Source organism: Setaria viridis, chromosome 9 (genome assembly GCF_005286985.2).
Source record: "Setaria viridis chromosome 9, Setaria_viridis_v4.0, whole genome shotgun sequence".
In the NCBI taxonomy this organism is placed as follows: Eukaryota; Viridiplantae; Streptophyta; class Magnoliopsida; order Poales; family Poaceae; genus Setaria; species Setaria viridis.
The window spans coordinates 47,251,223-47,273,408 of NC_048271.2; the positions used below are offsets into that span (position 1 = coordinate 47,251,223).

The 22,186-nt window shown below is 50.3% G+C and overlaps 2 protein-coding genes across 2 annotated transcripts; one reads left to right on the forward strand and one right to left on the reverse strand.

Moving 5' to 3' along the window:
• The first annotated feature begins 14,284 nt into the window (after positions 1-14,284).
• Positions 14,285-19,902, forward strand: LOC117841074 (uncharacterized). The gene is made up of 4 exons (XM_034721644.2): positions 14,285-14,539; positions 15,378-15,441; positions 15,533-18,156; positions 18,315-19,902. The coding sequence occupies exons 2-4, from the start codon at positions 15,418-15,420 to the stop codon at positions 19,294-19,296; spliced, it is 3,630 nt and encodes a 1,209-aa protein (XP_034577535.1). The 5' UTR covers positions 14,285-14,539; positions 15,378-15,417; the 3' UTR covers positions 19,297-19,902.
• A 782-nt stretch (positions 19,903-20,684) lies between these two features.
• LOC117841075 (uncharacterized) lies at positions 20,685-21,577 on the reverse strand. Its single transcript, XM_034721645.2, has one exon. It carries the CDS (start codon positions 21,567-21,569, stop codon positions 20,835-20,837), a length of 735 nt encoding a protein of 244 aa, XP_034577536.2. The 5' UTR covers positions 21,570-21,577; the 3' UTR covers positions 20,685-20,834.
• Positions 21,578-22,186: the final 609 nt, after the last annotated feature.

The window sequence follows — 22,186 nt, forward strand, 5'->3', positions numbered from 1 at the left end:
TTCGTCGTAAGCTTCATGTTTCCCTTTCTCCGTCAGTTTGCCATGCTTATCCAAGTAGCCGCTGGCGACCAGCTCTCCAACAACATTCTCCAGCGCCGGCGCCACTGCTTGGTCAAGAAGCTCGAAGCCTGGCATGTCACAAGCAGCGTGTGTCTCTTGGGCATGAACGCGAGCTTGAAGAGCGCGCCATCCCGCCTGATGTGCGGGACGGTATGCTCGTCGAAGCCGGCAGCAGTGCCCCGGGCAGCCGGCGGCACCGGCCACCGCCGCCCGCCGGTTCGCCGTCTCCTTGGAGACCCTCTCGAGCGGATCCTCCGACAGCACGCCGGTGTCGACGACGTACGTGATCCCGGGGACAAGCACCGCCGTCTCCGCCACGTCCGTCGCCAGCACAACCTTCGTAGCACATTGCTTCACTACCAAAGAACTCATCTTTCATCCAACACTTTTTATCCTGATTGACTTTGAACTTGAAATTAAAGTGCCACCTTTAGTTCCGGATCAAAAATGAGCCACCGAAGGTCACCTCCGACGGGCTCTTTAGTCCCGGTTGGTAATATCAACCTGGACTAAAGAGCCCCTTTTAGTCCCGGTTGTAATGGAGGGAATCTGGTGGGGCCTTTAGTCCCGATTGAAAACACCAAACGGGACTAAAGGGAGGGTTTTTAGTCCCGGTTGGTAACACCGAGTCTTTAGTCCGGATGAATAACCCGGGACTAAAGAACCCCTCTTTTATCTCGAAAACTTAGTCCTTATTGGATTTTCGGGATCTATAACCCTATCCAACCGGAACTAAAGGTAGGTTTTCTCGGGAGGTGGTCGCGGACGACGCAGACAGCCACACACCAGGCAGGCCGAGCTGCTCGAGCTGGTCGTAGGCGTCCTCGACGCGGACGACGTCGGGCAGGAACGCCAGCACGTCGCTGGGCGACTTCGACCTGTGGTCTGTGGATGCTCACCACCTCGTCGACCACCGCGCCCACCACGTCGAGCATGGGCCCCCGCGAGTAGAGCACCTCGACGGGGTGCACCGCGCGCTAGAACGCGACGACCGGCGCGCCGACGAAGTCGCCGAGCACGCCGTCCGCCGGCCCGCTAGCGGTGCAGACCACCACCTTGAGGTGCCTCATTTGCTCCGTCGCCGCGGCGGCCCTGACCATCCCGAGGAGCACGTCGGTGCACAGCGTGCGGTCGTGCGCCTCGTCGACGACGACCGTGCGGAACGCCGCGAGGAAGGCCGACGCCGGCCCGTCGCGCAGCACGTCGATGAGCCGCCGGGTGGTCGTGAACGTGACGTCGTGCTCTGACCCCTGCCGCGCGGCCTTCGCCGAGGCCACTGTCATCGCGAAGTGCCGAGGCTGCGCGCAGACGACGGGGCCGTAGCCCCCAAGGGTGAGGCACCGGGGGAGCACCGAGGACTTGCCGGAGCCTGGCGCCGCGGATACAACGACGACCTGGTTGTTTCGAAGATGATCAAGGATCGTACGCCTGTGGTGGCAGATCGCCGGTGCCTGGGGCTCGGGTTCTTGCGGAACGCCGGTTGCCATGTGGCCGGAGAATTGCGGGAAGCGACGACGGGACGAGGAACGAATCGGGTGCGCGCCTCCGAGCGGTTTATAGAGCAGATTGCGAGTCGGGTGCGACACGGACTCGAAGTCGGACTGTCCTGAGTCGGCGCCGGGACGACATGCGATCGGATCGGCACGAAATAATCGTAGTCCTTAGCATGCGGTGGCCAAAATCGCGATTCTTGATTGAGAGGCTTGATTATTATACAATTCTAGTCAATAGAGTCTAAGTTTCCATGATTTTTATGTTACTGAGTATATCTTTATAATTGCGATTTTACTGAGAGCTCGGATTCGATTCTAACAATATTGGTCTACTAGTTCTGTCGACGACGGGTTGGGCCAGGCGCCCAGGCCATATACAAGTTCTTCGTGCATCTCTTCTCTTGTGTGATTCGCAGACCTAAGAATAGTTGATAAGCCCAACGGCATGTGAGAAGAACGAAGAAAAGGTTAGGTAAAGCAAAGGTTTGAGATTTCATGAGGCTTAGGTCGTGATGAACTTGCTCGGATTAGATAGGCGATTGGGTAGATTCAGCAGGGGAATTTGGGTAGAAGGGCAGACACGGGAGGAATCATGAGGAAGGAGGAGATGGTTTCAGATAGGGGGTGTTTGGTAGCACTTCACTGTAAAAGAAAATAGCTCCACTCGATCCAATCTAGAAAAATATGGAAAAAAAATTAGGTTCAGAGCTTTATTCATAGATGGTTTTTAGAGCACAACGACTGTCCATTCCTTTGGTTGGGCTTCCAAACCTGCTTTTGATTTTGCAAAAGCCAACCAAAGTAATAAAAAGCCATATGTGCTTTTGCCCAAAAGCATCTTTCACTCTACTACAAATCCATAAGCAGGTTTCCCCTACTTTTGGAAAAAAAATTACCCACTTATCACTGGTTATGGAGGATAACGATTTGTTTTCCCCTTCTATTCCTGTCTGTGGCCCTTCCCGTCTCGTCACGACTCGCGGAGAAACGCAAGATGATGCACGGCTAGGTTTCCTTGCCGGCACACTTCCCTGATCTGCCGCCACCACCACAGCCGGCCCAACCCCCCCCCCCCCCCGACCGCTAGAGCCCCAAGCCACCCCAGCCGGCCCGCCGCCCACCGCACCCGGCTGCCAGCTAGAGGCCCCAGCTGGCCACCACAGGCTCCCAGCCGGTCAGCAAAGGCCCGCCAAATCTACTGCTCCTCTGGAGGTACATCTCTCCCTTTTGTTTACTAAATGCATTGAGCTGTTTGGTTGATTTGCATGGTTAGGTAGGATGTTTGGTGCTTGATTTTTTTTAGCTTGTACTATGAAAAAAGAATTGAATCAAATAATATTTTTGGTTGGTTGAAGAATAGGTGACAAGGCAGATTAGGGTGATGCTTTTTTAAGGCATTTCATTGGTGCCTGCAAAGAAGAGATTGAAGCTAGTAATAGGCTAATGGGAATTTTCAGAAAGAATGTTGTTTCCAAGTTTGTAGAAAAATCCGGTGACATGCGAAAAAAACAATTGAAGAACAAGTTAAATGTTCTGAAAAAGAAGTATTCAACATTTACGGAGTTCAAGAATTGTGCCACTGATCTTGGATGGGATGAGGCAAAATAAACTGTTGACTACTCAGAAGAATGGTGAAACGAACACCTTGCTATAAAAACTATATTGTCATTGTAAATATATTTTTTCCATTCTTTGTTATGGTGTGCCTTGCTATTTCTTTTAATTTTAAAGATGCAACAATTGTGACAAAGGAATCAAATGCAATCATGTGAAGTTTCAAAAATAAGGACCCAAGTTCCTTGATGACCTGCATATCTTGTTTGGCAAGACACATGTTAGTGAGTCTTTTGCATCCTATCCTGGAGATATATCCTTCGATAAAGCAAGTGATGAGGATGTGGATGAGTTATCAAAACCTATACAGAAGGATAAGATAGTTAACCCAGGAAAAAGGAAACGCAAGGGGACCTCCATTGGTGTTGAAGAGAAAGATGAGAAGAGCCCATTTTTTCGTTTGTACAAGAACACTTGTTTGAAGATAGAAACTACTGCATAGAGGATCTCCACAAGTGTTGAAGCATCATCAGCTCTTCCAACCAACCTAGTTCCTACCATTGCAGAGACTGTAACGATAGTGAAAGAATGTGGGGTGCAAGAAGGAACTGCTCTAATGTACACAGCCGCCTCCCTAATTGTTAAGCCTGAATTTAGGGAGCTCTTTAGCTCTCTAAGAACAACTAGAGGAAGGCTCGATTTGATTGAGAGGGAGCTAGAAAAGAAGATGATGAAGCGTTAGTGATTTGTTTCCATGTTTGTCAGATTATTTTCTTGTCACATGCCAGAACATTTTCCCTGTGTTGAACCAAAATAACTTACCCGATGTTGAACCATAATTTGCTTGGGCATGTGAAATATTATTTATCTATTATTGTGTCATTCTGAGCTCCTTCATATAGTATTGTCAAGAATGTTGTTGTATTTAATTATTAATATATCAGTCTCCTTTAGATGGATGATAGATTGGGAGATGTAGTCAAAGAAGGGCAAAAGTGACTACTATTACTAGCTGAACTTGCACAGCATGCTGGTGCTATTAGAGAAATGGGCAACTTGTATACTGAGCGGTATCTGCACAAAGGTGAATACAGGGAAACACCAGAAACTGAAATTCAATGGGTGATGAGATGTATGTCACGTCCGAGGTATTTTTATAAGATGTTTCGGATGAGCACCGAAATTTTCGAGAAACTTCATGACTTGCTAGTCTCTACCTACGGATTGATCTCAACCAATAATGTTTCATCTACTGAGTTATTGGCGATGTTCTTGTGGATCGTCGGAGGACCACAATCTTTTTCACAAGCTGAAAATCATTTCACACGTTCACTTTGGGCAATTCACACCAAGTTTCATGAAGTGTTGAAGTGTTTGCGCAAGTTAGCTAAGGACAACATTAGCCGAGAGATCCTACTTTTTCTACGAAGCATGAAAGGGTGAGAGAGAACCATTTTTTCCATACTTGGCGCAACTGGAGCAATAGATGGTTCACATGTTCCAGTGGTAGTGCCAGTGGACGAAGTGGTTAACCACACATGCCATCATGGTTATACATCTCAGAATATGCTAGCTATTTGTGACTTTGACATGAGGTTCACCTTTGCGGTTACTGGTTGGCCGGGTTCTGCACATGACACATATATCCTCAATCATGCATTAGCAAATTTTCCTTCATTTCCCGTGCCTCCTAAAGGTATACATGGTGTCTTCATGAAGTTAGCAATACTTGTATTATTATTATGTACCTTACTAACTTAGTTTTGTAGGAAAATATTATCTTGTGGACTCGGGTTACCCAAACCGAATTAGGTATCTCGCGCCTTTCAAAGGAAGCATATACCATATACTAGAATTTTGGCATCGTTCGGGGCTTCCTCAAGGAAAGTACGAGGTGTTCAATTTCTTGCATTCATCTCTTTGTAATGTCATTAAAAGGTCTTTTGGAGTCTTAAACCAGAAGTGGCATATTTTGAAGGGCATGCCAAGTTTCTCACCTCGTACTCAAAAGCATATCATTATGGCTTGTCTTGCATTTAATTTTATCTGTGACAGCAATTTGTGTGATAAGGAGTTCGAGAGTTGTGATGTTGATGAGGAGTACTTGGTACAACATACGAGTAGCACAACACAAACATAAGGAGATGAGAGTGACAATGTGGAGAATGAGGATACCATGAATACCATTCATACTAGGATAGCTGATGCTTTGGTTAGTGCGAGAGGAGGACAATTATGTTGAAGGATGGCATCATTGTATAAGTCTTTTGATGGATATTGTTCTATTTATGTGGACCAATCACTTTGATGGATGAAAAATTTAGAAATTTTTTTCCTTTCTAAAATAGTCATTTACATGCGAATTAGTGAACAGATTATTTGATTACGAACAATTTGCATATAAACAGGTCCTCAGGTCTTTAGCAGCATTACAGGTATTTTTTATACTGCCTACAATTTTACAGCTATTCTAACTAAACGGCTTTCTGCTTTTCCTACAGCTACTTTTCTACAGCCTACAGCTAAGCTATTTTCTTGCTGGGACGGACACGGATAGACTAACAACAGTTTTTTAAAAAACCACAGCGAACCACAAGTGTCTTTATACAAGTCCATTCATGTCTTGACACAAAAAATAACTCTTTTCCCTCTATAATATTGAATTTTTTTTGCCTTAGATGACATCCAATTTAACTTTTATATATGTATTGCGGAAGTGTCATATGTGGAAGGAAACAATTTTCGACATCATAAAATAAAAGTGAGTTATCTTCTTATGTCAATAAAGTAATTTTCTCTTGTTCGTATATATCTTATACATAAATTATGCATTCAACCTCTATACTTGATGTCATCTCATAAAGCGGCTCACACGCGCACATAATACTAATCCTGAGATGACTTAACATATAACCTCTATAATGGGTTGCAATTTGTGCTTGTTATGAGTTGCATGGCAACAACAATTAGTATAATGATAGCGGAGAGTAGTATCATAGTTCTAGAATTTAGTTTACAAGTGATTGTTTCACAAATTAGACGGTGAGGGTAGTAAAATGGATATTTTCTTTTCGTGAAACAACGTCCTATTCTTTCTTACATCCCTTGGCTTCCCATAAAATTTTTTATATGATATTTCATAAGATAACCTATTAAATTGCTAGTGTGTACAAATATTATGATACTTATATGGATGCAAGTGAAAAAATACCAATAAATATTAAAAGTGGATAGAGGCAGAGTGAGGATGCAACCATCAGCCACGAACAAATGAGGTTCACATGCTAGATGCCATTGCTCTTGTGTGTCCTATCCGTGAGGAAATTCTAATGTATTTTTTAAACGGCAGACGACGTGTGCATTTCTATTGATATAGCAAAAAATACAATATTATAATCTAAAAGGCCATAACCAGGGGAAACAAAAGAAAGAAAAAAGAAACACCTAAACAACACCGGTGGGTTGGATTGGGATCTCAACACTCACTAAACTCAACTCAACACAACAACCCTGGAAGGTCGGATCGGGGCAGCACACCACCCAAGCACTCCACGTTCACTGCTCATGCACCAAACTGCACCACCATCACCGGGGCACAAGGCCGATAGAGGATATTCCATCGTCACCGCCAGCGCCATCGTTGCCGATGATGTCTCACACCGAGCCCACCACTACTATGCAGGGTTGGCCGTCGTGATCCGCTGCAAGACGTGTAGCTATCATACCATCGGATCAGCTTACGCCGCCTCACGAAGTTATCCTACACCGGACTAACACCTGCCAAACAGGGCTAGCCGTCGTAGAATGTTGCAAGCCGTCGAACCAATATATGAGTAGCTACCTCTGGCCATCAACCACCGACCAACTTCCACCAAGATCAGACCACCAAGCAACCCAGTCATCTCATCGGAGAAAGCAAAATTGCCATGCGGGGCCTCCAGCAGCCGTCTAAGACCACCTTGCATCAAAGCTGCCACCGTCATGCGGGGCCGCCCAACGCCTCACCGCACAGGTCGCTTCGGCAATTCACATCTGCCGGCCACCTCCTACCACGCCGGCCTCCATGCCAACTCCGTGGTCACCACTGGTGTACGGTCCCGCCAAACCGTCGCCTTCAAACGCCTAGCAGAAGTCATGCCATCTACACTCTGTACCAACGCCCACCTCGTGGCCGCCATCCAGCACCGCGGGCATCTGCACCTCGAGTCCTCAACTTGGTCTCCACCCACTCTACCACATGGCCCATTCCACCAAGGTCGAAGCTTAGCACCAACTCGGCCGCCGCTATGCGTGAGCGATCGCTATCAAGCCTCACATTGAAACTTCCAGTGCACTACCCACCGCCATCAATGTCAAGCCAAGCAGCACATCAACAGATGCGGGGGCTCTCGAGTGCCTCCACGGAAAGGATATAGGGAAGAGGGTGAGAGAGAAGAAGGCCACTCTCCCCCGCACCCACCCATCTTGGCTCCCGATAGTGCTGCCGACATCGTAGATAAGCCGTCGGGAAGACAGAGAAGGTAGAATAGAACTCCAAAGACGACGCCAGTCGCGCCGTCGCCGCCTGCACGAGAGAACTTGGGCATGGTTTTCACCCGGAGATTCCGCCACTGAAGCGAGGAGGGTGCCTTGACAACGTCCCACCAGGAAGTGCGGCGCTCGAGGCGTCGCCGTTGTCGGCCCAACGTATTGCCGAGGAGGCTTTCACCCGACACACACCCACTCGCCGCCGCCGCAAGGTCACCAACCACCATGGCCACCGCCACCAAACTCTCCTCCCAGCCAGCGCCACCACCGTTGCCCTACACTCTCCGCGTCGGCGCTCCACCTCCACGCGCCCAGCAGCCGGCATCCTCCCGCTCGTGCGCCACCGTGCAGTCGCCACACTGTCGCCCGTGCGCCTCCGCGGCCCTTGCCGGCTGCCGCTGGCCTTAACCCACGCATCTCTATGGCCCCGCGCCTCATCCTCGCACGCAGCTTCCGCGCGGCCTCCACACATGGCCACCACCGAGTCAAGCGCGGGTCGGCACCTTGCCTCGCACCCACCGCTGCTGCCCACTCGCCCGGCTCTGGAGCCCACCCGCCTGCTCATCACGACCGCAGCAGCCGGGCCGCCTTCTCACCCTGTGCCGCCACCGAGGCCCCACAGGTGCTTGCCACGCTCGTGGCTGCTGGGCTGCCTCCTCGCTCTGCGCTGTCGCGCCGCCACCGCGGCCCCATAGATTCGCCCAGCCCTGCTGCACCGGTGGGAGCTCGCTTCCCTACGCACGCCATGGCCGCCTCCCGGTGTCTCCCGCCCAGATCCGGGCAGGCGCAACGAAGACCGAACGAAATCACCCCGCCGCCACCTTTCTAGGGGCCGCGCGGGCTTCCGGCGGCACTGAGGTGGAGTAGATGGGGAGCGGCGTGGCAGCGAGGTGGTCAGGCCACCGCTCGTGTCGCCCGAGCGGGAGGCGACGCGGGGCTTGAGTTTTGGTTCCTTCACTTGCTTGATCTTTCAACGTAATCGTATGTTTAAGTTTTGTTGGATATTCTAATGTTGAATTTAGATCAATTTGATCACTTACATGTAGGCCCATGTGTACCTAGGCCAACGTGTCAGTGACTAAGTCAATCTAGATCCACTGTTACCACTGTTGTGGAGCACTGGACCTGCATGTCAGTGACCAAATCGCTTCGACCATATAGCTTGTGACGAATATGCAATGCAAACTTTAGAGGGGTGTTAATTCCTTGTTTGTTTATTGGAGATGCTAATCATACTTTTGACTTTTGAGCAAACTTCAGGGTTTCTTTAAATGGTTTAATTAGTTTTTTTCCTGATCGGGTCATGACTCTCGTGGCATGACGTGGCGAGATATCCACCAAATTCCTGGTGCTTCTTTAGCTAATGATTTAAAAAAAGATCAATAATCATTATGCAATAGACCAGAATTCATCAGTAGTCGTGTATGAGCTGGTGTGGCAGCAAAAGCTGTATAGGAGCTTAGTATTGATTATTGGCTACACAGATTCAGCTATCAGAATTGGTCTACCTGGAAAGCAGGCAACCATATCAAATAATGTAAAGGAATAGTTTCAGGTGCAGATTCTATGTCGTTTTCTCAGGCCTGATTATTATTGGTTCTTCACTTCTCTGTAGATATCAGAAGCTAAGGGCTTCTTTCCAGGTGTGGCATATGTATTCAGTATTCTCACGTCTACATCGACAGACACAGTACAAGAGATGAAGAGAATATAACAACTTTGTGCACTGTTCGGCAGGGAGAATTTCGTATCATCATTCGTGGAGATTCCAATCATCCATATATATCAAATTCCCGTGAGGCCGAGATACAGACGGACCTTAATGGATGAGCTAGCCCATCACAACATTTGGCACGAAACACTTGGAAATTAAAATGCTTTTGCGCACAACTATATCGATTATGAGTACACCTCAAGTACAATCAGAGGTGTAAACCCTTTGATACATTTATCAGCTTCCATCCAAGTAATGGCTGTACATGAACTATAACGCACGCGAATGGCATGTACTCCCTACCAGCACGGTAAAGATCATTACCTGCATTTTACCAGTCTTCAAAGATTAGATGATGGCCCATCAAGCGAGGCATGTTTCTTGCATGAAACTCTTTTTATCGCGAGGCCAAAATTTGTACAGATGGCCCGACCTAGCTTCTTGAGTTTCGCAACTGACCGCCGTGTGGTCTTTTCCATCGTGGCGTAGTCCCCCTCTCCGGCTACCTTCACAGTTTCATCTGCAGACGTCGTGCCAGCAGGTTGCTTCGTGCTTTGGTACCGGGGGAAACGCTTTCAATAACTTCGGTACTCAACGGGGGCTTTAGTACGAGATCAAATAAATGATATTAAAAGGATATTAAAAAATAAAAAAAGAAATCTGCCGTCCAGAGCTCCGGCCACACCCCGCCGCCATCCGCCAGAGCGTCGGAGCCGTGGCCGCACCCCGTCGCCGTCCACCCGAACGCTGGAGCTTCGGCCGCACAGCACCTGAGCCTCGCACCAGAGAGAGGGAGGGATGGAGGCGGCGTACTCACGCTGCTCAGCCACCACCGCCAGTTGCCGCCACCGCCGCTCCTCAGCCTGTCGGTTGCTGCCACCGCCAGATCTGAGGGAGAGGTGGCCGCTACTCCAAGATCCACGCGCTCCTTGCTCCGCCACGCCTGCTCCGCCGTTGTGCCCTCCTGCCGGAGTTCCACCGCTCCTTGCTTCGCCACACCTTGACGATGCTCTGCCACCTCGCCGTGCCCTCCCTTCTTGCCTCCGCCGCTCCTTGCCCCGTCGCCGCTCCTCGCCACATGTAAGAGGTGAGGGGCGAGCGGAGGGGGGAAGAAGAGAGAGAGGCGCAGGTGAGAGGTCGGATGAGGGGGACGAGCGGATAAGAAGAGGGGAGGTACTCTTTTAGTACTGGGTAGAGGCTTCATCCGGTACTAATGGGTACTAAAGGTCCTCAGGCACATTAGTATCGGTTGGAGGTTTCAACCGGTACTAATGGATGACCTTTAGTACCAGGTGAAACTTCCACCCAATACTAAGGGGTCACGGGGGCTCCTCGAGGACTTACATTAGTACCGGACCAAAATGCAACCGGTACTTGAGTTTCGGGATGAATGCTGAGTTTTCTCAGTTTCGCCGCCGGGCAACTCGCTTCCGTGCAAGCAAAGCATGCATATGGCTCGATCTTTTATAATGTTTTCAGCTGTAAAGTTCTCACCTCGCACAAAACACAAGCCAGGTGGTTCCAAGGAGTGGGTAGGCACGTCGACTGCCACTTCACAGTTCACCGTCTCGAACGATCAAAGTAGCCTTGAACTACGTATAGAACTAGAGAACATCCGTGGAAGTCCTTTTGCGGCAAGCGGTGGACCGGTTGGACCGCACACCGCAGTCCGCAGGCAAAGGTCGTCGTCGCAATCCCGTGCCCACGGTTAGGCCATCCTGTGCGACTGTTCCCCTGTGATGATAAAGGCCGGCACCACCGTACCACACCAGCGTCTGGTCCGGCCAGCCAGGCAGCCACCACTGGTTCCGCACCTGTCGCAATCGGCCTCCACGAGATGGCGCCGGGGTGGCGGGGCGGGAGAGACGCCGGCCGCACCCCCGGCAGGATTCGGTGGAGCGTGACCGGAGCGACGCACCACCCTCCAATCCGGCCGGTTGCCGGAGGCCGTGATTATCTGCTCGTTTCTTTACTCCTTTCCACGCCGATATTATCATATCGGCCACATGCCGCAAGGCAGCCAAAAGTGTTGACGTGCCCCCTGGACACCTTTATCTTCAACGCGATCTTCTACGGCGTGCCCACCGTGCAGTCGAGCGTGCTGGAGATCTTTTTGTTGGGACTTGGAAGGAATCTTTCACCATGGAGAACTCAAAGATTCCTCCCAAGTCCCAACAAAAGTTCTCCATGCGCATACACACGGCGGCAGCGGTGTTTCACCATGTTGGGCGAGCCACGTGCCTTGATGCTCGTCGTAGCAGGCATGCTTCCGGCTCCCTGCCCGTTCCGTAGGCCGCAACTAGTAACGTAACGAAAGCTAAAACCTGCAAAATTTATGCTGCTCGCCTGCTCGCATATCGAAGCAAAGCAAGTTACCTTTTTTTTCTTCCAACTTTAGGGCTGTAAAAAAGAAGATTTCTCATCACATCAAACTTGCGGTACATACATGGAGTACTAAATGTAGACGAAATTAAAAACTAATTGCACAGTTTTGTTGTACTTTGCGAGATGAATCTTTTGAGCCTAATTAGTCGATGTTTGGACAAAATTTACAAATACAAATGAAATACTACAATTATGTATTTATGAAAAATACAAACTTTATCACTCCTAATTTAGGAACTGAACAAGGCTCAAATAGCAGGCGGTTGATGTATCGCAGCAGCACCGCCGTGTACAAGGAATCCAAGATATGTGTCAGCCAGTCAAGACCTGAAAGCTGTGAAAGGGCCGGCACGGAGCCCCACCTCATGAACGTCTACGGGCTTGTTTGGTCCAGGCTCCTAAAAACAGCCTTTTTAGTCAGCTCTTATAAATTATTTGATTCCAGTGATTAAAATTAACTGAAGATAATAAATATTGTGGTAAAAGGATCATGCTGCCCTCCCATGCCCCTGCTCCTTCTCCACTTGGCGCCTCTTCTTCCCTACGCTTGCTGGCACTATTTTGCTGCCGGCACCATACTCGCCACTGGAATCCAAAGATCATAACACAGCTCAATGCAGAGACAAAGTAAGCATCAACAGAAAAGCAAGCAACAATACCAAATAAGTGCAAATGGGCTCAGTAACCATTCCATTCCAGGCAGATTAAGGTTCACATTCTAAGAACTAGATGGAGAAACACATAGTTTCCATGACGAGTTACTGGACCAACAATGCCCACACCACTACTTCGAACAGCTAGCGAGAGTTGTTGCAAAAAAAAATTGCTTGCATAGTAGGCAGCTCTCTATCTACAGACGTACACCTCCAGCAAGCGACGAGCGGGAAACCGGGGCCGACGATGATGGGGAGGAAGGGCGGCTCTTCTTCTCCAAGCCCAAGCTCGATGCGGCCGACACGCCATGGCCATGGCCCTCCTGTGCCGCCAGCCTGCAGACGGCCTCCTTCCACCGCCAGGGACGCCACGACGGCGACGACTACCGGCCATGCACCACTCGGAGGAAGAGGAGGCGCCGGCGTCGGCATCGCTAGTGGAGGAGAGCGTGGCGGTGGACTCGGAGGCCACGAATGGGGACTGCCGGCGGGGGAGGCCGTGGCCGCCGGCGTGGAGGATGGATCTATGGGCGGCGAAGGGGTTGGACGAATCTGCGCACGGATCCTTCCTGGGATCCGGCGGGGGATGGCCCAGTCACCGGTGAGAAACCGCGGGTAGCGGCGTGGAGGAGGGAGGGATCGGCGGCGGGGCTGGGAGGATTCGGTGGCGTGGAGGGGGGAGGGTGCGGCGGGAGGGAGGGCGCGGCGGGACGCTACGGTGCCATGCGGGCGCAGGGGCGGCGGGCGGGGCAGCGGGAGTGGGAGGGCGCGGGGTGGGTAGAGTGGAGTAAATGAGGGTATCTGTCGTCAAGTTACTACTTTAGGAGGTTTTAGGAGGTGGTGGAGCTCTGAAGCCACCTAAAATTATAATTTTAGTCACTTTTAGTTAATGTGTTAGGCTCTTTAGTCACTTTTTAGGAGCTAAAGATTTTAGGAGCTGGAACAAAACAGGCCCTACGTGTCGCCGCTGCAGCGTCGTACCACCACCACCACTGCCAACTCCGGGGTTGTTTGGATACTAAGGTGCTAAACTTTAGCAATGTCACATCGGATGTTCGAATGCTAATTAGGAGGACTAAACATGAGCTAATTATAAAACTAATTGCAGAACCCTGTGCTAATTCGCGAGACGAATCTATTAAGCCTAATTAATCCATCATTAGCAAATGGTTATTGTAGCACCACCTTATCAAATTATGGACTAATTAGGTTTAATAGATTCGTCTCGTGAATTAGACTTCATCTGTACAATTAGTTTGTAATTAATATATATTTAATACTCTTAATTAGTATCTAAACATCCGATGTGACAGCTGCTAAACTTTAGCAGGAGCATCCAACGAGACCTCCGTCCTGCCCAAAGGAGCAAAGCCCTAAACCCAGCCATGAGCCGTCGCATCGCCCTCAAGCAACAGGCCGTCTCGTCTCATCTCCTCGCGCGCGTCGGCGTCCGGCGTCGCCGCCCGAAAACGGCGCGGCGCCAGCGCGATATGCGCAAGCCGCGGGGCGCGCGGGACGCCGCAAGCCCGCAATCCCTCGCTCTCGCTGGCTCGCTCCCGCGTGTCCCCACACGGTCCGTGCGCCCCACCGGCCCCGCGCCCTGGATGGCGGCCCCCGCCAGGCGGATAAATTATTGGGCGACCGGAAGAACCCGACACCAGGCTAGAGAGAGGGTAGGGAGCCGGCTCGGGGCCCACTCGTCGGACGGTCCCAGTCAAGGCGCCGCGCGGCACGTGCCTCGCACTGGACCACCCGATCCCGGTGGGGGCAACCCGGGCCGCCGGGCCAGGCGTGCTTGGACTCGAGGAACTTCCAGGAAGGCCACCCACGCACCGCATCTCGAGACGGCTATAAACAAAGCGAGCCGGAAAAATATTCGAGCGCTGCAGTTTTTGGTTTGGGGGAGAGGAGGAGGGAAGGAATCAGATTGGTGGGAGTGGGAGGGAGGAAGGAGAGGTCAGGCCAGGTGACGAGGGAGGGAGGCGGAGGCGGATTGAGGAGTGGTTGGCGCGTCGCCGTCGCGCGCCACTGAAGCCGCGTAGTCGCGCTCCTTTTTAATCACTGCCGCAGCGCCCGTCCCTGCGCCTGCTCGTGCCGGCCGCACTGAGCCTGAGCGAGCTCTGGGGACGGTGGACTGGTGGCGATCACATCAGGTACCTGTTCCTTCTATTCCGCCATTAGTTTCTTCTTTCTGTTTTCGAGTCGTGTGAAATGATACTGTTTGCGCGGTGCCGCCGCCGCCGGCGGGTGGAGGGGTGGGAGAGGGATGGCGGATTTGATTTCCTGTTTTGGTTGGTTTTCTGGATCCATTTCGGTGAGATTTAGCGATCTTCCTGAATGAGCTGTGATGCGAACCTCTTCTCTTCAGATTACTGAATTTTGGGGGTATATTGGGATGCTTCTCTTCCACGCAAGCGTGTGATCTTTTTGCTTTTTTAGCTCCGGGGCGGGGCCGTGGATTCGCTCGTCTTTGGGTAAAGTTTTTGGTTCCTTCTGCACAGCACGGCTGCGGTGTGTGCGACTTGTCCCTTCCTAGGCTACTGCTTTGCTTCCGATTATGATCTCCCTACGCTCATCAGCCTCATCTTGTCACCAATGAATGAATCGAGCTGCAGGGTCCGGGAAAGAATTGAATTCGTCTGAGTTTTCAGTGATGCTATAGACTGTAGTGTTTGCACTAATTGAGCCGTTATGTTGTGTGCACAATCAATTCATCATTAACCCATGTTAGATCTGTTTGTCGCTGCCTTCTTCCAGTCTACCTCTTTGATTCTTCCTATACAAAACTCGTACTGTCTTTAATTCAACTTGTTCATTAATAATTTCATCTTGTATTTTAAGAACAAATGTTTTTTTCCCTTCACGGTGCTTCACTGCTTCTAGTAATATCTTTGATCTACCCTACCATCTGCTTGTTTATTGTCGGTTGGTACGCTTGTGCGCTGCCTTCTCTTCCACTTAATCTGGGGAACTGACTACGATTTGTACCAGAGGGCACATACTATCGGCTGATTGTCCGTGACACGGCAAGATGTCACTAGCGAAGAAGGAAGAGGTACTCAGAAACTCCCTCGTTGGAGGTCAATTCAGGTTGTTTGGACGTCTCTTTCGTGTTTGTGTAAAAATCTTGGATATTTTATGAGCAGGTTTGCAGCCACCGACTTGTACCGCGATTGGGTGAGCCGGCAGTTGGTGTGCCTATTAAGAAGAGGCCAGTTCTCTTGTCTGATAGATCTGTTGCGTCTTCCATGCCGCTCTCAATAAAGCCTCCTTCTCCAGTGAAGGATATGCCTGTTTCTGCTACAGGGGCAGGCTGTGGCCATGAATCATTCTTCAATATTGCTAAATCAGATACAAATGTGATCACCAAAGGTAAGGGAATCACTGATACTCAGATCCAGGACCATGCCAACAGGTCTTTTACTTCGCTATCAATGACCAGTGGCCACGGAGGGCTGTTTAATGCATCAAGTGAGATCCCCTCTGCGGAGAGTGCTGCAAGGAGGTTTCCACCAGTTGTTGAATCGCAACGTCAAAATTTTTTGGCTCTGGATTTACAGTTACCATCTCGTCAAAATGGCAAAGATAGTAACTATGGCTCTATTGTGAAGGAAGAGAAAGTAGACCAAGCTCTTTCCGGCCTTTCTTCAGCAGAAGCCCACAATAATGTTCATGTTGCAAGTGAACTCAATGCCTCTTCTTATTCTAACAGTAGCGATGGGAGACTACCTAACTTGGATCTGAATGTGCCGCTGGACCCAGCTGATTCACTTGAAGGTTTGCCTACAATGCATGAAAGTGGGAATGGGTTGTTTCACCATAGAACAATTCAGCGTCAGAAAGCTCAGGTGGCCCCAGCGGCACCCATTTCTACAACAAGCAATGGAGTTGGTCAAAATGTTGGCAGTACTGTGAACATGTCTAATTCATTTGGGCTTTCTCATAAGTGTGGGCCAGCTGATGTTACCTTAGATTTGCAACTTAAACCACCAACTAGACCTGAGCTAGGGATAAACTGGAAAGGACTTGTTCCTGCTCCAGAACTGAGTCTATCTCTGTTTGGTAAGCCCATGGACGAATGCAAGTCTCTAGGTGCTCCTAATGCTTTATTTGATTCTGAAATTGCCGGAAGTTCCAAAAAGGGCAGTGAGGAGACAGCTTCTACACCGGGGTCAGATAAGGTGCTGGTTGAGAAAATCGTTACACCTGGGCCCTGCAATGCAAATCCACAGGATACTACATCAGCAACTGTTTCTGGAATTGATCAGATGACATCTCATAATTTGGTGAAGAAAGAACCTGAAGAAACACCCCAACAGCATATTCTTAAGGGTGCTGAAAAGGCACATCTATTAGAACGACAAAGTGTTGTGCCAGCTAGCAATTGCGCTGAATCTGAAATGACTGACAGTCCACCCCAAGTTCCCAGTAGAGCTGGGTTTGATTTGAATTCTGAAATCTTTCCGAATAACGGTATCCATGATGGGCTTAATGTAGCGACTGATAATGTTCCAATACCAGCTGAAAGTTTGCTTGATATTACCCAAGCTAAGACCATGCCTGCTGTTCCTGAAGTTGAAATAGATGTGAAGCGCGAAGAATCCACTAATCCTGTGGTAGCACCAGTAGGTGGTCATTCTGCATCATTAATGGAAGCAAAATCATTGCCTTCACTAAGTACTGTTGCCAGCCCTGCTGTTGGATTATGTGAATCTTCCAGTCAGCCCTCCGTTTCTACTGTTTGCAAACCACCAGCTAGACATGTTCCTGTTCATGCCGATACGACAAGGAGGCCCTGTGCTGCTAATGAAGCTTGTGGTGCATTGCAAGGTTCCTCCAATCCTAGAGCTAAATCTTTGCTTCCTAATTCTCGGGACAATGCTACTATTGATGGTATGTCACAAGGGAGTGCTGAAATGGACTGTTCAGATGATGAGGGTAATACTGTTTCACGATTTCCAACTACAAATAAGCCTCATGGTGAGTCATTGGGGAATGGCCCGACCACTAAGGAGGACGATATCAATGCCAATAACTTTTGCAAAGAGCTAAAGAAAGAACAAGACAGTGATATGCATGAGGACTGCTCATCTGTGACAAATAAGGTCAATACGCAGGCTGTTGATGGTGACAAGCGTATTAAAACCAGAGTCAGTGTTGTCAGCCATGCAGGTGAGCAGGGGCATCGAAATGAGGTTTTTGTTACCGAAAAATCTAAAGACAAACAATCATTGAATTCAGGTAAGAATTCTCCGCCGACTAAAACTGACAATACCATGGATGATGTTAAGGCTGCCACAGGCTCTGGTTCAACAGATCTCCAAAGGCCATCAGCTCTGCAAAAATCTACTGCCCCTAAACTGCAACCTACTAGGCAATCTCCTAAGACTTCAGATATGTGCCTTGAGAAGGATAGAAGCTCAGATATAAAGTCAGAAATGTCTCCACATGGCAAGCAAGCTGCAAGTTTTAATGAGAACCATGCAAAAACTGCTGCTGTGAAGATGGAGCATCAGACTGAAAATGAAGAGGTCGCTAGACACTCAGATTTGCAACGAAGAGATTCAGTACTGGGCAAAGATTCAGAGGTCGACGGGGCTTCAAGCAGTCAACCACATAGTGAATGTACCAAGGGCAAGTCAGCATTTGAAAAGTTAGAACATGACAAATTCCAACCTGACTTATGTAAGACATCTCCTCTACAGAATGAAAGAGATGGACAGCTTGTTGGGTCACACTGGAGAGATCTGGGGCATGCTTATGTGAACAGGTATGATTCATGTCATTTGTTTCCATAGTGGGATACTGCTGTAATCATGGCTCGATGTCCCCTTGCATGTGGTGCCTAGGTGTGCATGGTTTTATACTTTCATGTTTGGCTAGAATTACAAAAGCTTTTCCCTTTTTGTCTATTTGCCTTTTTTACAGGAATGAAAGATGGGAGAGGTTCATGGAGTCTGAGCGGGAAAAGAACAATGGAGAATGGCATGGTGGCAGACATGCATCTGACATGACCAACCAACGAATGACAGATCACCGTGGTGGTTGGCGGGGTGCTGGCCCCCGTGGCCATCCAAGGAACTTTCGAGGTCCAAGAATGAGAAATGAGTTTGCTGATGAACCTATTGGTGGCAGGAGACGCTCATTTGAAGATGAACCTGGGCATTTGAACCGGGTTCCACATAGGCGGCGGCGTTCACCACCACCCGACTCCCTCATGAGAGAGGTGGACATTGACGGCTTCCATGGGAGAGAGATTCCAGACCATAGGCTGCTGGCTCATGGGCAGATAGAAGATCTCCCAGATGACATGATGGAAGATAGGTTTTTTATGCCACGTTCCCATCGACACCGTGGCCAAGGTGACCATGGATTCATCCAGAGAGATAGGAGCCACTCCCCTGCACAAAGAAGGGGTGGCCATGTGCATTTCCACCGTGGACGATCACCGGAAGCAATGCCCAGATCACCGCCATTAATGCGAAATGAGAGACCATACTTGTCCCACTGCCGTCACAGTCGAGGCCATGATGAGAGAGGAGGCATGCAGAGAAACGCAAGGAGACGAGGCATGGAAGGGGATGCCTTTGAGCCACTACTGCATCCTGCTGATCTAGCTGAACTCCACGCAGAAGAGGAACTCACTGGTAGAAGGAAGTATACAGAGAGGAGAACATATCTTCGGTCTTCGGTCAGTGATGAAGACGAGATGCTCTCCTACCATACAGAGGATGACATGGAATTTGCTGAAGCCGGTGGGGGTCCACGGGAGCATGATAGCCGCTTCAGAAATAGGATGGCCCACGATAGAGCGAGGGGAGAGCAAGAGGATGGGTACAGGCACCGTGCCCATCAAGGTTGGCGAGATGGTGACTCAAATGATGGTAGGCCGAAAAGGAGGAGGTACTGACTCACAGCAATAACCGACTGATGCAGAAGACATTGGCCTTTAGGAGGACTGACTCCCAACACTGTTTTGCCGGCGTCTTCTCTTCCATATATTGGTTTGTTTGTTGCATTCGTTTCTCAGGAAAACATGGTGCTGTGGTGTGATATCTACATGCACCTGCAGCTTCCAAAACTTACCGTCTAAATATCAGCCCTGGATCCTGCTTGATAAGCTGGGCTGCTCGTGCTCGTGGAGGTCAAGACACTGAAATTTCAGGTAAGTTAAAAGTGAACGAGGACAAGCCTCCGGCATGTGCTATTCTCGCCTGGCTGGAATCGAGCAAGGAGACGAACCTCTGGGCAAAAGCTACACTATACTTTTACAAGCATGGTGCTGGTACGGCTCTTGTATTGAAGACATTATCTCTATGATTTGGTTGGAGTTGGTGGGGAGAAGCTGCCGTGGGACCGTACCCTTGTGGTCTGGTCTCCGTCGTTGCAGTCTTTGGTTGGCCTCGCTCGCTGGACCTTGCTATTCAATGGTTGTACTTGCACAACTGCCGGGCATTATGCGCCGAATAAAAATTTGTGTGTTTTTGGCACCCATCCACAGTGGTGCCGTGGAAAAGGTGCGCGAGGACCGTGACTTCGCTGGAACTCCACATGATTTGTGGAGGTATCGGGCGTGGAACTTGAAGGAGCGGCGTAGCAGCCGCTGCTGCCGTGCTCTTGCGGATCGATGTGTATCATTGGTGCTTGACTTGGTTGACGAGCTTTGGTTGGTCTGTCCGTGCTGGCGACCGCCGGGGTTGACGTGATCCGGATGCACGAGCTAGCGTATGAGAATCGATTGGTTTGTCGCTCGGCGAATCGTCGCTTTGACAGGCGTTGGGCTGAGACGGGCGAGTCGCCGTGTCGTCGTCTGCGAAGTCACGCGCGTGCTCGGTTTTCTCGAGAGCTTCTGGTCCCACGGTGGCTATCGTGCGCCCGCGCGAATTCATGGCGGACTAGGTGCGCGAGATGCCGTGGAGAGCGGCGGGGCGACGGCATGGGATTGGATTGAGAAGCGGCCACAGCGGTCCCAGTATATGTGGGCCTGACGATGATGCTCCGGCTGATAAGCCTCCATGAACTGAGCGATTCAGCAACAAATTCGAGGCCAAAACTTGAAGAATCAGCATTCAACAAGGCCTCTAGCTGTGACGGTCCGGGGGGCAAATCTCAAGTGCAAATTGCAAAGCAAAGACGACGATGGAGGAATGGCGAAATCAAACAGCTGGGCTCTTACCAAGAAGCCCAACCTCAGAATGACTAAAGTCCAAGCAAACACATGCCTCTCGGATTGCCTCACAATCAGTCAATCACTTTGCATAAGGTGGCGGATGTAAAGTGTTAAACGACTGTCAAAGATTAATTAAGCCTTTTCTTTACTCAGATTGTTAAAAATTTCACAATTATCGCAACTCACAATATATATTTTCCGGCATGACACATCGAGAGGTAAAATTACAAGAAAGGATGCACCCTACCAGAACAAAAAAATCCCCGATAAGAGCTCATTCATTTCGCCGGCGGCCCCGGCCACGTGCTGATCCGCTCCTTCTCGTACTTGACGAACAGCGCGGCGGCCGCGGCGACTGTGTACGCCTGCAGGAACAGCGTGGCCGGCTGGTGGTACTTCACCAGGGCCTGCCCGGAGCCCAGCTCCACGAGCAGCACCGCGGCGAGCCCCAGCGCCGCGAGCGCGCCGTTGAGCCGCTCGCTGTAGGCGGTGAAGCCGAACTCCACGGGCGCGCCGAGCGCCGACCGGGGCTCCCGCAGCGGCACGGGCGGCAGCGTCACGGCGTTCGCGGGCGCGGACGCCCCAGCCTTCTTCTTGCGCGCGCCGCGCTTCTTGGGCCCGACGCGGGACTTGATCCGCAGGACGCGCTCCTCGAAGTCGTCGTCCGCGGTGGCCGTCTTGGTGGTGGCCGGGCCCTCCTGGTCGGCCACTGCTTCCGCGGTGTCCTCGCCGGAGGAGGCCGCGCGGGGAGGGAACGGCAGTAGCAGCGCGCGATGCCGGAGCGGGGAGCGGAGGATGGTGGTGGGGGCGAAGGGGCTGGAGAGCGGCGTCGCCATGGCTCCTCCCCTGGCCGCGTGCACGCACCAGCACTTCATGGCGCGAGCGGCGGGCTGCAGGCTTGCAGCTTGCGTCTCGTCGAAGCTTTGGCTTGGCTTGCCTCTGGTTTTGGATAGGGTCTTGGTTGGTAGGCGAGTGGCTCCGGTGGCTGCACGGTGCGTTGAAAACTGCCTCATGCAGCGTGGCCGTCGTGTGATGAGGTATTTTTCCGGGAAAATTCGGACCAAAAAGGCAGAGAAATCGCATCCTGACTTCTTGTACGGCGTCGCTGTCACCTGTCAGGCTGTCACATTCATTTGGGCCGCCTCTCTTGTGAGCTCGGGGGAGAATAATTCGGTTCTTCACATGCACTTTGTATGTGCTAAATCTTCAATGGGCCTTGAGGAATCAGGTCCAGCAAATGAGCACGATTTGCGTTAATTAGTTAAGACAACATGTCAACCAAAACGAAGGACATGCTTACTTCAAAGGACACTGCTTAGGTGTGGAATATTATTCTACACTCCAGCTTACTACTAGCAATAGTGACCGTGAACTACTGAACCGAGTGTTCTGAACTGCGTTTAGTAATAGTGTATTAGTAATTACATTCAATAGTTACTGTTGTAGTTTTGTGGAGTAATTCAGCATAGCATAGCTACTGGTGTAGAATAACTAGTATACATAAGATGTAGATTAACATGGCTACTGTAGCAACATGGCCCCATTAGACCGTAGTTTGTGATTTTGGTGATTGAGTGACAATATAGTCATTGGGACTAATAGTTTGATAAGCATGTTCAGGTTTTCTAGG

Excerpts from the sequence above, each read along its gene's own strand:
- LOC117841074 (XM_034721644.2), top strand. The coding sequence starts at position 15,418 with ATGTCACTAGCGAAGAAGGAAGAG. Across the intron at positions 15,442-15,532 it reads CACTAGCGAAGAAGGAAGAG|GTTTGCAGCCACCGACTTGT; the intron begins GTACTCAGAAAC and ends TTTTATGAGCAG. Across the intron at positions 18,157-18,314 it reads GGGCATGCTTATGTGAACAG|GAATGAAAGATGGGAGAGGT; the intron begins GTATGATTCATG and ends CCTTTTTTACAG.
- LOC117841075 (XM_034721645.2), bottom strand. The coding sequence starts at position 21,569 with ATGAGGCAGTTTTCAACGCACCGTGCAGCCACCGGAGCCACTCGCCTA.